The sequence below is a fragment of the Pistacia vera genome, unplaced genomic scaffold (assembly GCF_008641045.1).
Source record: "Pistacia vera cultivar Batoury unplaced genomic scaffold, PisVer_v2 Contig423, whole genome shotgun sequence".
Classification (NCBI taxonomy): domain Eukaryota; kingdom Viridiplantae; phylum Streptophyta; class Magnoliopsida; order Sapindales; family Anacardiaceae; genus Pistacia; species Pistacia vera.
In genome coordinates this window covers 923,265-936,637 of record NW_022196250.1, presented here as the reverse complement: position 1 = coordinate 936,637, position 13,373 = coordinate 923,265, and the positions used below count along the sequence as shown (strand labels likewise).

General features: G+C 35.7%; 1 protein-coding gene across 1 annotated transcript; it reads right to left on the bottom strand.

Annotated features, from left to right (window-relative positions):
- Positions 1-465: 465 nt before the first annotated feature.
- Positions 466-2,992, bottom strand: LOC116143007 (putative disease resistance RPP13-like protein 2). The gene is given in 2 exon segments (XM_031428423.1): positions 466-1,146; positions 1,496-2,992. Coding segments are annotated over 2 exon segments (2,178 nt in total).
- Positions 2,993-13,373: the final 10,381 nt, after the last annotated feature.

The following is a 13,373-nucleotide window of genomic DNA, read 5'->3' as shown; positions in this document are numbered from 1 at the left end:
GGGCTGTGAATTACAGTAATTAGTCCAAATTTGTAACTTTTGTACAATGTGTAACAAATATATCCTGATTAATCAGAAAGATTAAATCCATAATTATTCCACAAAAGGAATAAGCAAATGTCGATACATATTCACAATGACTAATCCTTTAAATTTATGTTACATTTGGCCACATTAACTTAACAATTATTCAACATTTATAAATATTTATATAATTTGTAAAACTGAATCCCAATTGCATATAATCAAGATGACAGTAATTGATCAAAGTAATTTAATATTATTATACATTACTTTTTTTCTTAAATTTAATTTTGTAGCAGTAATATTAAAAAATGGTTGAAAATCAAAACGTTTGCACCAGAGAATCTATAAATATATAATCAATACTTCTAAGTTAATGTATAGTATAGTTCAAATGGAAAAACACACAAAGACAAAGCATTCCAGTTACTAAATTTTTCATCAGAAACGAGCGCGTACAGTCGAATATCTCCTGGTAGGGGCAGGGATTGATATCAATCTTTCTGGAATTCTCAGCTCGGAGTTCTTTGGCTTGATCTCCAGATTTTTAAGCATAGGCATAGCTCCTTTCTCAACTTGCCATTCCTCCCACTCGTACAGTTTAAGAATTTCTAAACTTTCAAGCTGAGGAAAACCCTTTTCCCTGCATATCATTTTCTTTCCATGGTAAGAATGAAACCGCAATTCCAGACTTACTAGGTTCGGTAACTTCTCTAACTTTGGCATCGGATCATCCTGAAGATTCGAATTACTTAACGATAAGCATTCGAGATTCGGCAAGATTGTGTGCATGTCTGCTGGTAGTTCCTCTATCTTCCCACCCAATGTCAAATCCTGGAGCCGTGGACAGTGAGAAAGTGGTTGCAGTGAACTGAAAGAATGAACGCCGGACAGTTTTACCGATAAAATTCTAATGTTTTTCAGCTTGGCAATAGAGTCGAATATGAATGGTTCTGGTTCTTGTGTGTGGAAATTATGGATGTGCAGCTCGCGAAGATTAACCAGCTTTTCAGGATGTACTTTATTCCAACTTTCATACCTTACGAACTTCAGAGTCTGAAGGTTTGTCAAATTGTCTGTTGGCAAAGGCCCTTCAAATGTTCCGATTAAATGCCTCAACTCCTGCAATTTGCCAATTCCAATGGGAAGCTTGAGGGGGAACTTGGGAGAGTATAAGTCCAGAGTTTGCAGTTTTTCGTAAGTTGACAATCGATGGTGGAAGATTTCTGATGAATGTAATCCTTGCCGTTAAATACTTTAAGTGGACCAACTGCCCAATTTCTTCGGGTAAGCTATGGCAATAAATATATCCTACATAATTCTCGACATGAAGAAGTCTGAGCAACCTGAATCTTGTGAAAATAGCGGTTGATGTTTGCCTGAAAGAGTCCTCATCTCGATCGTACAACGAGAGGGAACGTGAGAGAGAATTACAATGTTGGAACGAAGAACTTGTTTCAGAATAAAAAACTAGTCGGCGAGCTGATGATGTTGGAGTTGGAGAGCAAGTTGGATGGTGAATTCCGTCGTAAATTTGAGAGAAATTCAGCTCTTTTGCCTTTTGAATTGCAAGATCCCGCAAAAGATCATGGATCCGGCATGTTTCAACCCTCCCCCGACAAATGTTTTCAATTTGAATCAAGCTTCTATTGATCAACTCATCCAGGTTGTTTTTTGCCACCTCTTCCATTACTCGATCATCATCTTCTCGTATGAAACCTTCTGCTACCAGTAATCGGATTGCTTTCTCTGTAAAGATTACAGAATCCTCAGGTGACATCCCAAGATAGAGAAAGCAGAGCTTCAATTGATAAGGCAAATCATTGAAGCTTAAAGTTAATAAGGAAGGTATGTGAATTGAATCATTCCTTAAATGTTGCCAAAAGTGATCACGAACCGAGCGCCACTCTTGTGGTTTCTTTGTAGACAACAGCCCGCCTAATACAATTATGGCAAGTGGCAGACCGCCGCATTTTTCAACCATTTCTCTTCCTAGCTTTTCCAATTCTTCGTTTGCATTTGATTTTCGAAAAGCGTTCTCACAGAATAAGTTCCAAGACTCATCAGGCCTAAGAAAACGAAGTTTATGAGAATGAATTCTCTCATCCGAACGCTCAGCTACTTCTTTGATGCGAGTAGTGATTATAACTCTGCTTCCATTGTTGTCATCCGGAAAGGCTCTTCTCAAACTCTCCCATGCTTCTTTCTGCCATACATCATCGATCACTGCCAAGTATAAGCATCCTTGTAAAGATTTTTAAAGACACCTCTCCAAATCCTATCCGCTCATCTTCTCTAACTCCACTCCGTTAATTTTGATCTCAAAAGACTTTATAATTCGTCGAAGAAGATCTTCAGTTTGGTAATCTTGAGAGACAGACACCCAAGCTCGTAGTTTGAATTTATTGAAGACATCAATGCTGTGGTAAATTTTTTTAGCGAGAGTGGTTTTGCCCAAACCTCCCATGCCAAAGATGGAAACTTCAAAACGGCGTGGCTCATCCTCAACAAGTTTACCCAACAACATTTTAGCATCATCCTCAAAGCCAACAATGTTCCCCTCAACAACAAAGGAAGTGACTCTTCTTAAATCTTTCAACCTCTCAAGATTATTGCTCTTTCCTTCCCTTCTATTACCAATATCCTCAAGGCGATACAATTCCCGTTTACGAGATAGATCGATGATCCTTTTCTGAAGTGATTCAATCTCCTTGCCTATGCCATACAGATCTTTCTTCTTGCCTATATCAAATAGGCATGAATACTTCCTGCTCGAAGCAAAGAGAGCCGGTCGATCTTGATTCGCAATCTTTCCGCGATCGATTTTGAGCATAAAATTATCCAAGACATCCTCGGTATCATAAGCAGTGTCTCTGATATCAGAAACCCACTTGCGAATCATAGCATCTTCAACTTGTTTTTCTTGATTCGGCATCCTTGATGAAACATTGCATCCATTCAAGCTCATTCTTTAGCAACTGCACTTCATCTCTCACATCTCCCAAAAACATTGCTTCTTGGATGATATAATCTCCAAGCTTGTGTACCACAAATGACACAACTGCATCAACCATGCTTCACAATTTTTTCTTTGAGTAGGAGTAGACTAAATTTTCAGCAATATGCTTATGTGAAATGAAAGTGCAAGGATTTCAGGATGGAGACTCCAGAATTTTAGAGTGAATTAAAACGATTATCTTCCCACTGGGAAATGCTGTGAGTTTAGAGTGAAAGTTGTCGTGAATATTCATCGACTTTTATGTAGCCATAACTATCCCAGTGACGGCAGCTCAAAGGTCTATTTCTTTGACTGCCTACAAAAATAGACTTAGACCCACAATAATCAAAGTCAATGTGCTGTCGAGGATTCGGCTGCATTTGGTCCTCTATCCTATTCGTATCCTACCTAAAATACATATTTGTTTGCCTATTTTCAAAATTCAATTATATTCTATTCAACTAATTTTAAACACCCTATGTTTGTTAATTTAACTAAACACCCCTAACAAAAAAGTTTGTAAATTAACAAAAACAATCGCACCCATCTAAATTTACCAAATTCTGGTCACCACCACTGAAAGGTGGCCAGAATCTATTGTAATGGTGCACTACCAACTGGATCTAGCCAGTAGTGCGCTGATCTAGCCTTTTACCGGCCAGATCCATCGTGGATCTAGCCAGAAAAGGCCAAATCTACTTTCTGGCCAGATCCACTACCAAAAATCTGGTCGTTGACAGCCAGATCTTTGACTACATCTGATTGTCAACAACAGCCAAGATATGACCATCGTTGACAACTAAATGTTGCCAGATCTAGCATTTTCCGGCCAGATCCATGGTGAATCTAGCCGAAAAAGGCCATATCAATGTCCAGCCACCTTCCAATAGTGGTGGTCGAAATCTGGCAAATGTGGGTGGGTGTGATATTTTTGTCAATTTATAAACTTTTTATTGTAGGGGGTGTTTAACTAAATCAACAAACTTAAAGGGTGTTTTGTTAATTTTTAAATCCTACCTTGTAATAACAACTCAACTCAACTTTCTCAAAAACACTACTCAAAATAATAAAACAAACACAACCAAAATTGCCTGGATCTTTCTTTAAATTCTAATTTCTAACAATAAAGAAGCAAAGGCAATGCGCAAATAATTGAATGAAATTACTTATTATTTGTATACTTGATTTGTTCTAAAGTTTCACCTGATGTTTTTGTTTCCCAATCAATAGAGAAAATGTAATCAAAACGTTATTGTAGTTATAATCATAAACTAAGGAGCCATTTAAATATCTAATGTTTTAATGGTTATTTGTCGTTAACTTTAACAGAAAATGACTAAATGACTTAAATGCCCTTGCTTTTTTCTTTAGGTCAAAGAGGTTTGCTCATTTCTTGAGTTTTTGGGTTCAAACCTTTTGGGTCACTTATAGGGGGTTTAACGGACTCCGAAGATTAGTTGAAGTACACATAAGTTGACTTAAATATCCTGGTTACAAGAAAAAAAAAAGTTAATTTAGTTCTTAAAGTCTAAAATTAAAAATGTTAAAAACTAAAAATAAAAAAAAAAAAAAATATTAAAACCAATTTTGTTTAGGGGAATCAAAAAAAATAAAAAATAAAAAAAAAAATAAAAAATAAAAAATTAGAAACTAAAAGAAAATTACAAAATTAAAGGAAAATAATAATAGCTTTTCTTAATTTATTTTTTAAAATTTTGGTTGTTGTTTTTTTAATAATTTTTAATTTTTATTATTTAAAATTGTAATTTAAAAACTTTTTTTAGTTTTTTCTTAAATTTATTAATTATCATTTATCATTTTTATTATTTATTTTGTAAACAGAACAATTTAAAAGTTACATCTTTACCCTCATATAAAGTTAAATTTAAACTAACTGTTAATTGTCCCTTAATTGATGGATTTGTAACTTCAATCCTCCATTATCAAGTTTATATATATATATATATATATATATATAGTAACACTTTTGATTAGGATCTCTCTTTGACTGACTTTGAGTCAAATTTCTATACTGACTTGAAGTCACATAGACTTCATCAATGGAAATTTCTAAAATAAGTATTGTTGATACATAAATCTGCACCAACCAGAGAATTTTGATTGACCCTGTCAGAACTAAAGGTGGAAAAGTAACCCGCCCGGCCCGGCCCGGCCCGGCCCGCGGCGGGTTACTTGTTTTGGCGGGCTGGGCTCAACCCGCCCGCCAACAAAGGCGGGCCGGGTTAGGCCCGCCAATTAAGGGGAAGATGCTGGCCCAGCCCGGCCCGCCAGCCCTAACCCGCCGGGTTAGGCACGGTCCGGGCCGGGTTAGCCCGATTTTATTTTTTTTTTTTGTGTTTTTTTTTGTTTTTGTTTTTTTAATTTATCTTTTCAAATAAATAATTATAAATATAATTATTTTTAGTTAACTTTTCAAATATCAATAATTCAATTCAATTCAATTTTTTTTTTTTTGTTAACATTTCAAATATTAATTCAATTTTAATACAATAAAATTGTAATATAAGAAAAATTAGACTTATTCATTTATCAAAAAATAAAATAAGAAATTACAACAATTATTGCCTCGTTAAAAACCTCACCAAGAAAACCCAATGGAAAAACTTGGTAAAGAAAAAAGAGTGCAATAATTGACAATTAATTTACAAATTACATTTTACAAAACAACTAAATTGGGGTGGTTCACTAGGACCTCCCTTATCTGTATCATCTATATTACAAAATTGAAATGATTCTATTAAAGCTGTCGATAACCTCGTTAATCTTGATGGCGCGACGTTCCCAATCTCGAAGCCATGTGAGGACTTCAATCATTTTTGGAGCAAGTTTAGTCCTCCTTTCATTTAAAATCCTTCCACTTGCACTAAATGTTTGTTCGGATGAGACGGTTGAGACAGGAACAGCGAAAACATCCAAGGCAAGTCTTGATATACCGGAAAAATACATTTTCTGGCTCTCCAATACTCTAAAGATCAAAGTGACCTGTTGAAAACATTTCGGGGTTGCCAAATATTGTTGAAGTCATTACTCTGCGACTCCATGGAGGACAGCATATTAGTTTTGTTGTTGTTGTTGTGGTGGTGCGTCTGAAGAGGAGGCTGTGCTTCGGACTCGGGTCCTCTTCGCCTATTCAGTGCTTCCAAGAGAATGTCTTCATTTGTTCTTCCTACAGCTTCTCTGGATATTTCGCCTCTTTGCGACTACGGGTTCCCATACCTGTTTTCATATTGGAAATATACTTCGAAAAGACTATTTTTTACCTCTCCTATTTGATTGATATATGATTCGTTTTGTAAATTTTCACTTAAATTGTCAAGACCATTTCTAAACGTGCTAATTTAATTCTAGGATCAAATATAGCACCTAAACATAAAGAAAGGAACTGCTCCAATATTTCAAAAAAAATTTTTCCATTGCCTTTATGGTGCATGTAATTTCATCATCTTTGTTTTTTGTAAATAACTCGAATTTTTAATTGCATGTATTACCAATGGACTAGTAGGGTATACACACCAGAAAGTTGTAAAGTGGCTTGGTAAAACATTTGAGAAAAGAATGAAATACTTTAGCTATCTTCCAATCATTTTCTACCATGATGAGGACCTCTATTATTTGCTACAAAACTAATTATATTAGCATAAGGTAAACATGAATCAAGCATTATAAGTACTATTCCATCTAACAGGCATATCTAATGCAAAATTTCTAGGAGACATATTTGTTTTATACAAGCTTCTTGAAATTCAGCATTTCTTTTATTACTACTAGTAATCCAAGCTAAAGATTCCCTAATTCTATCAATATTTTTTTTAATTGTTTTCATACCACTTTTCACAATTAATTAATAACATGACAGCACAACGTTGGTGAAAAAACTTCAAATTATATAAAGATAATTATTTGAAAAAATTCTATAGCTTTACTATTAGAACTTGCATTATCTAAAGTTAAACTTATCACTTTATCAATAATCATAATCTTCTAAAACTTCAATATTTTATTATAGATTTCTAACCACTATGATCCACATCCATAATCTAAATCCTATAAGATTTATTTATTTAAATTCATTATCAAAATAATGACTAGTAACACAAATATAATCTTGTTTAGCTCTACCACTCCAAATATCAGCAGTTTAAGCACACTAATATGACAAGTATGAAATTTATTTTTTAATTCTAATTTCATTTTTTTAAACAATTTTATTAAATCATTTCTAGTTGCAGTTTTAGAATAACTTTTAAATCCTGGAAAAATGATTTTGAACAAATTTCAAAATTTATCTTCTGCCATATTAATAGGTTGATCAATGCAGCAATTATAAAGCTAACTGTTCCCTATATACATCAAATTATAACGCCAAGTAGTACCCATATTAGTTATTTGAGTTTGATTGGTTTCTCTATTTCCATGTTGATTAATATGTTTATTGCATGCCTTTTTAAAGTACTAGTACCATTACCTGAATCAGCTTTATAAACATTTGCACAATATTTGCATCTTGCTTTCTTGACTTGAACGCCATTTTCTGTCTCTAAAACTTGTCGAAATGCGCCCAACTTCTGATGTGTGTCGGTTTTCCCTTTCGACGGCAGTTGATGATCCCGCCTCAGCTTGAGATGAGTTGACGAGGACGACGATTACAGGACGACTTCTAGAACCACCGGGCGCTGTTGGAATCAACGCCATATTTTGAGGTGTGTAATCGGATTCTGAGACTGGGATTGGGACAGCGGGACTATTTGAATCTCTTGCATTCATAGTAAAATCAGCGGGACTAGGACTAGGATAATAGTTTTCTTCCTCATTGAAATTGATGGGAGAGAAATATCTATCCATTGTAGACTTGTAGTTGAAAAAAAAAATGATGTAGAAGAAATAAAAATTAAAGAAAGAGATTTGGAATATGGAAATTGGAAATATGAATTGAAAATTGCAAAACCTAATAAAAATTAAAATAAGAGCAAATTGATAACAAAAATATTAAGAGAATAAATGAATAATTGAGACTTGAGAGTTGAGAGAATAGAGAATATGAGAAAATGAGAGAATTTGAGTTGTGAGAAAAATATGAGAGTTTAGGTCCAATTTATAGAAAAAAATAGGGAAAGAAAATGACGAAAAAGACCCCTCCAACGGCTATAAAACGGCTAGATTTCAAGGGTAAAAGTGTAATTGAAAAAAATAAAAAATATTAATAATTTTTTTTTTTTTGGGCCAACCCGTGGGTTGGCCGTTGGCAACAGCCAACCCGCCAGCAACCCGCCGGGTTGCGGGCCTCTTCGAAAGAGGCCAAAATAGCAACCCGGCGGGCCGCGGGTTACCATAGTGTAACCCGGCCCGCCCGGGGGTGGCTGGCGGGTTGGGCTCAACCCAGCCCGCCATGAAGGCGGGCCGGTTTGAGCCCTCTTTTTTGAGGGCCGGGTTAGGGTTGGCCCGCCTAACCCGGCCCATATTTTCCACCTCTAGTCAGAACTAGAATGGATGTGCACGTGATTACGGATAACCAGCAGTAGATGAATAATAAATGCAATAAAGTAAATGGCAGAGAAATTTTTAAAGTAGTTCGGCAAGTTAGAACTTGAGCCTACGTCCACTGTTATCTTATTGTTTTTGAGAGCTTACAAAGAACAGTATAATTCTTAGGAAAATTTGCTTAGAACAATTGCCCAGCCCCCCTAAAAACAAGTTATGATGGGTTTATATAGCACCCATTTACATGATAGAGTTGAAATAAGATTCAAATATGTAGGATTAGGAAGTTGCATGATCTTCGACTACCTTAGTTGGAGTCTAAGTCAATCTGAACATCTAAGTCGGTTTCGGTTCCGAGAGGGTCAATCGAAATTCTCTGGTTGGTGCAGATTTCTGTATCAACATTTTGGCACTAGAAGGAGGGCCTAATTCACACCAGCTCTCTATGTTTTTTTAAGCAAGTCTCAACTTCTCCAGTAGATCCAAGCTTCTTTTTCTAGAATCACATTATCAAATGTGAAAATCTGAGCAGGATAAAGTCTAACACAAAAAATGTAGCCCTTTGAGTTGGCTTTCCGATGGTTCAAGAATCATCCAAATCTAAGGTCTATAGCTTAAGTTATCTTCAAAATACTAAAGCCTGTTCCAAATCAGAGTTCTCAGATCACGTGGCCAGATCGCTCAGATTGCGTGCTTAGACCACTCTGATCTTCAGCTTTAGATCATGTGGCCAGATCACTCAAATCGCGTGCTCAAATCTCTCAGATTAGAAAGAGCTCGCTAGCTCTCCAGCTCTCAAGCTCCCAAGCTATCGAACTCTCAAACTAGCTCTCTAGCTCCCAAGCTATTGAGCTCTCAAGTTTGCTCTTTAGCTCTCTAGCTCCCAAGTTGTCGAGCTCTCAAGTTAGCTCTCTAGCTCCCAAGCTGTCGAGCTCTCAACTTAGCTTTCTAGCTCCCAAGCTGTCGAGCTCTCAAGTTAGCTATTGAGTTCTCGAGCTCCCAAGCTATCGAGCTCTGAAGCTAGCTCTCAGACTCTCCATGCTTTTTGATAGAGATATGCTCTCAGATCAACCTCTCTAAGCTTTCTGATTGAGCAACGCTCTCAAATCAAGCTCTCCATGCTTTCTGATCGAGCTGTGCTCTCAGATCAAGCTCTCCATATTTTCTGATCGAGCAATGCTCTCAGATCAAGCTCTCCATGCTTTCTGATCGAGCTATGCTCTTAGATCAAGCTCTCCGAGCTTTCTGATCAAGCTATGCTCTTAGATCAAGCTCTCCAAGCTTTCGGATTGAGCTATGCTCTTAGATTAAGCTCTCCATGCTTTCAGATCGAGCTATGCTCTCAGATCAAACTCTCTAAGCTTTCTGATTGAGCTATGCTCTCTGATCAAGCTCTCCATGTTTTTTGATCGAGTTATGCTCTCAAATCAAGCTCTCCATGCTTTTCTGATCGAGCTATGTTCTCAGATCAAGCTCTCCATGCTTTCTAATCGAGATATGCTCCCAGATTAAGCTCTCCATACTTTCTGATTGAGCTATGCTCTCAAATCAAGCTCTCCATGCTTTCTGATCAGGCTATGCTCTCAGATCAAGCTCTCCATGCTTTCTAATCGAGATATGCTCCCAGATTAAGCTCTCCATACTTTCTGATTGAGCTATGCTCTCAAATCAAGCTCTCCATGCTTTCTGATCAGGCTATGCTCTCAGATCAAGCTCTCCATGCTTTCTAATCGAGCTATGCTCTTGGATCAAGCTCTTCATGCTTTCTGGTTGAGCTATGCTCTCTAATCAAGCTCTCCATACTTTCTGATCGAGCTATGCTCTCAGATCAAGCTCTCCATACTTTCTGATCGAGCTATGCTCTCAGATCAAGCTTTTCGCACTTTCTAATCAAACTCTTTGCACTCTCAGATCGAGCTCTTTATGCTCCCTGATTAAGCTCATAAGCTTACTCATTTGTTTGAGATCACGTGTTCAAGATCTCTCAGATCTCTTAGATCGTGCCAGGCATAACTCAAGTTCTTCAGTTCAAGACTATAACTTATAGTGTGACAGCCATCCAGATCAAAGACATGAGTCTTTGAAGCGTGATAACGCACTTAAAAAACAAGGGGGCTATTGTTGTGCATGAAATCCAGAGACTATAATTCCTTATTAGGAGAGAAGATATTTAGATTGGCTCAATTTGGAATAATGATATCTAGATTGACTTAGATTCCAACTAAGGTAGCCAAAGATCATGCAACTTCCTAATCTCACGTATTTGAATCTTATCTCAACTCTATCATGTAAATGAGTGCTATATAAACCCATCATAACTTGTTTTCAGGGGGGTTGGGCAATTGTTCTAATCAAATCTTCCTAGGAATTATACTATTCTTTGTAAGCTCTCAAAAGCAATAAGATAATAGTGGACGTAGGTTCAAGTTCTAACTTACCGAACTACTTTAAAAATTGTCTTGTGTTCTTATTTGTAACTCTTTCTTTTTTGTTCATTGTTGATTTTCATTAAATCATATGCACATCCATTCTGGTTCCAGCAGGGTCAATCAAAATTTTCTGGTTAGTGTAGATTTATGTATCAACAAGTATATATATATATATATATATATTTATATATTTTTATAATAAAATATATATACTTATTTTAGATACCAAAATTATAATTGTGGTTAATTATGTGAAGTATAATATAATATTTCTCTCAATTAATTATATGCATACATGATGTCCGTATTTCAGCAAAGGTAATATCTAAAAGTCTAAATAGGTTTAAAACTGATGTTCCAAAAAATGTGTATATTTTTATCATTATAACTTAATCAATTAAGAAAAATAATTTTAACATATATATACCTTTACACGATAATTTTCCAGTCGGAATCATATTTAAATATTATTGGATTAGATATATATAATTAATATCAAATTGTATTTAGAAAGAGTCGGTTAATATATCATTTTCATCAACAACCCATTCAACTTTGGGTTTGTAATATTTTCTGGTAAACTTAAAAGTGAATTTTTTAATTAAGAGGAGACTTTAACATATATATATATATATGAGGGCATATCATTTTCATCAACAACCCACTCAACTTTGGGTTTGCAATATTTTCTAGTCAACTTAAACAGTGAATTTTTAGTTAACAGGAGACTTTAACGAATTCAACTGAAGTTTTGAGATATTATATATATATATATGAGGGCATCATTTTCATCAACACCCACTCAACTTTGGGTTTGTAATATTTTCTGGCCAACTAAAACAGTGAATTTTTAATTAAGAGGAGAGTTTAACGAATTCGACTGAAGTTTTGAGATATATATATATATATATATATATATATATAAGGGCGTTTGGATCATATAATGTTTTATATATTATAAGAGGGTATTATATTAACGGAAAGATAGATTACTTTGAAAATTACTAGGAATGTTCCGAAAATATGTTTGGTTAGTTCAAATAAATTAGTGAACAATATGTTTGGTTGAGAGGAGAAATGGGTAGGTATGTTATATACATTACTAAATTGCCCTCCTTTTTAAATATTAATATAATAGTATTTTTTATCATTATTTTTTTGAATCATTTCTTTTAACTCCTTACATTTGAAATTTTCCTAAAACACCCTAGCTATATAAAACTATAATTTATAGCAAAATCACCACCCCACCCCCCCACCCCCCACCCCAAGCCACTGCCGACAGCCAACCACCACCGTTGGCAATCGATAGAATGGCGTACAACTGGTCATATATGGCCGGTCGTGCGTTGGCAAAGCCATTTCTAGCCATGGATCATAAATACATGGCCGTTTCACAGCCAAAGATGTGGCCATAAAACAGCGACAAATATGGCTGTGAAACAGCCATAAAAACTCCAGATCTAGTCGTTTCTAACCATGGATCATAGATCCATGGCCGAAAAAGACCTTACCAATGCACCACTGGCCAGATCCCACCAATCGTGCACGATTGGACAAATCCTACCGATCATGCACGATTACGGCAATTGAAGCTAGTGGCCGACGGTGGTAACAACCAGTGGTAGTCTTGGATGGGTGGGGGTATTTTGTTAACTTTTAAACTTTTTTGTGGTTGGGGTGTTTTAGCTAATTTCTCAAATGTGAGGGGTGGGCTAATTGTTATTTAGTAGACGTTTGAGGGCAATTTTATCTGAAATGACATTTAATTAAGGGCAAAATAGGTAAAAAAATAAGATTACCCGATAATGTTTTTATTCCAAGGGGGAGGGTATCAGATTAGCCTCTAACATTACCAACAGTAAACACTATTTGCAATAAAAGATTCCTGTAATATTTTATTACTTGCAAACCAAACACCAGAATCTTACAAAATAAACGAAAATTACCCCTGCTATCTTATATATCCCCGACCCAAACGCACCCTACACACACACATACACACACACACACACATATGTGTGTGTGTGTGTGGATTGTTGATACAAAAATTTGCACCAATCTGAGAGATCTAATTCACCTTGGTGGAATCAGAATCGATGTGTACAAGATTTAATGAAAATCAACAATTGAATAATTAAAGAGAAAAAATGAGTGATGATAAGAGACAATTTTTAAAGCGGTTCGGCAAGTTAGAATCTTGAGCCTATGTCCACTGTTTCTCCTATTGAATGAAAATTACAAATGATGAATCTTTTCCTAGAACAATTGCCCAACCCCCAGAAAACAAGTTATCATGGGTTTATATAGCACCTATTTACATGATAGAGTTGAGGTAAGATTCAAATACGTAGAATTAGGAAGTTGTATGATCTTCGACTACCTTAGTCTAAGTCAATCTGAATATCTTCATTCGAAATTGA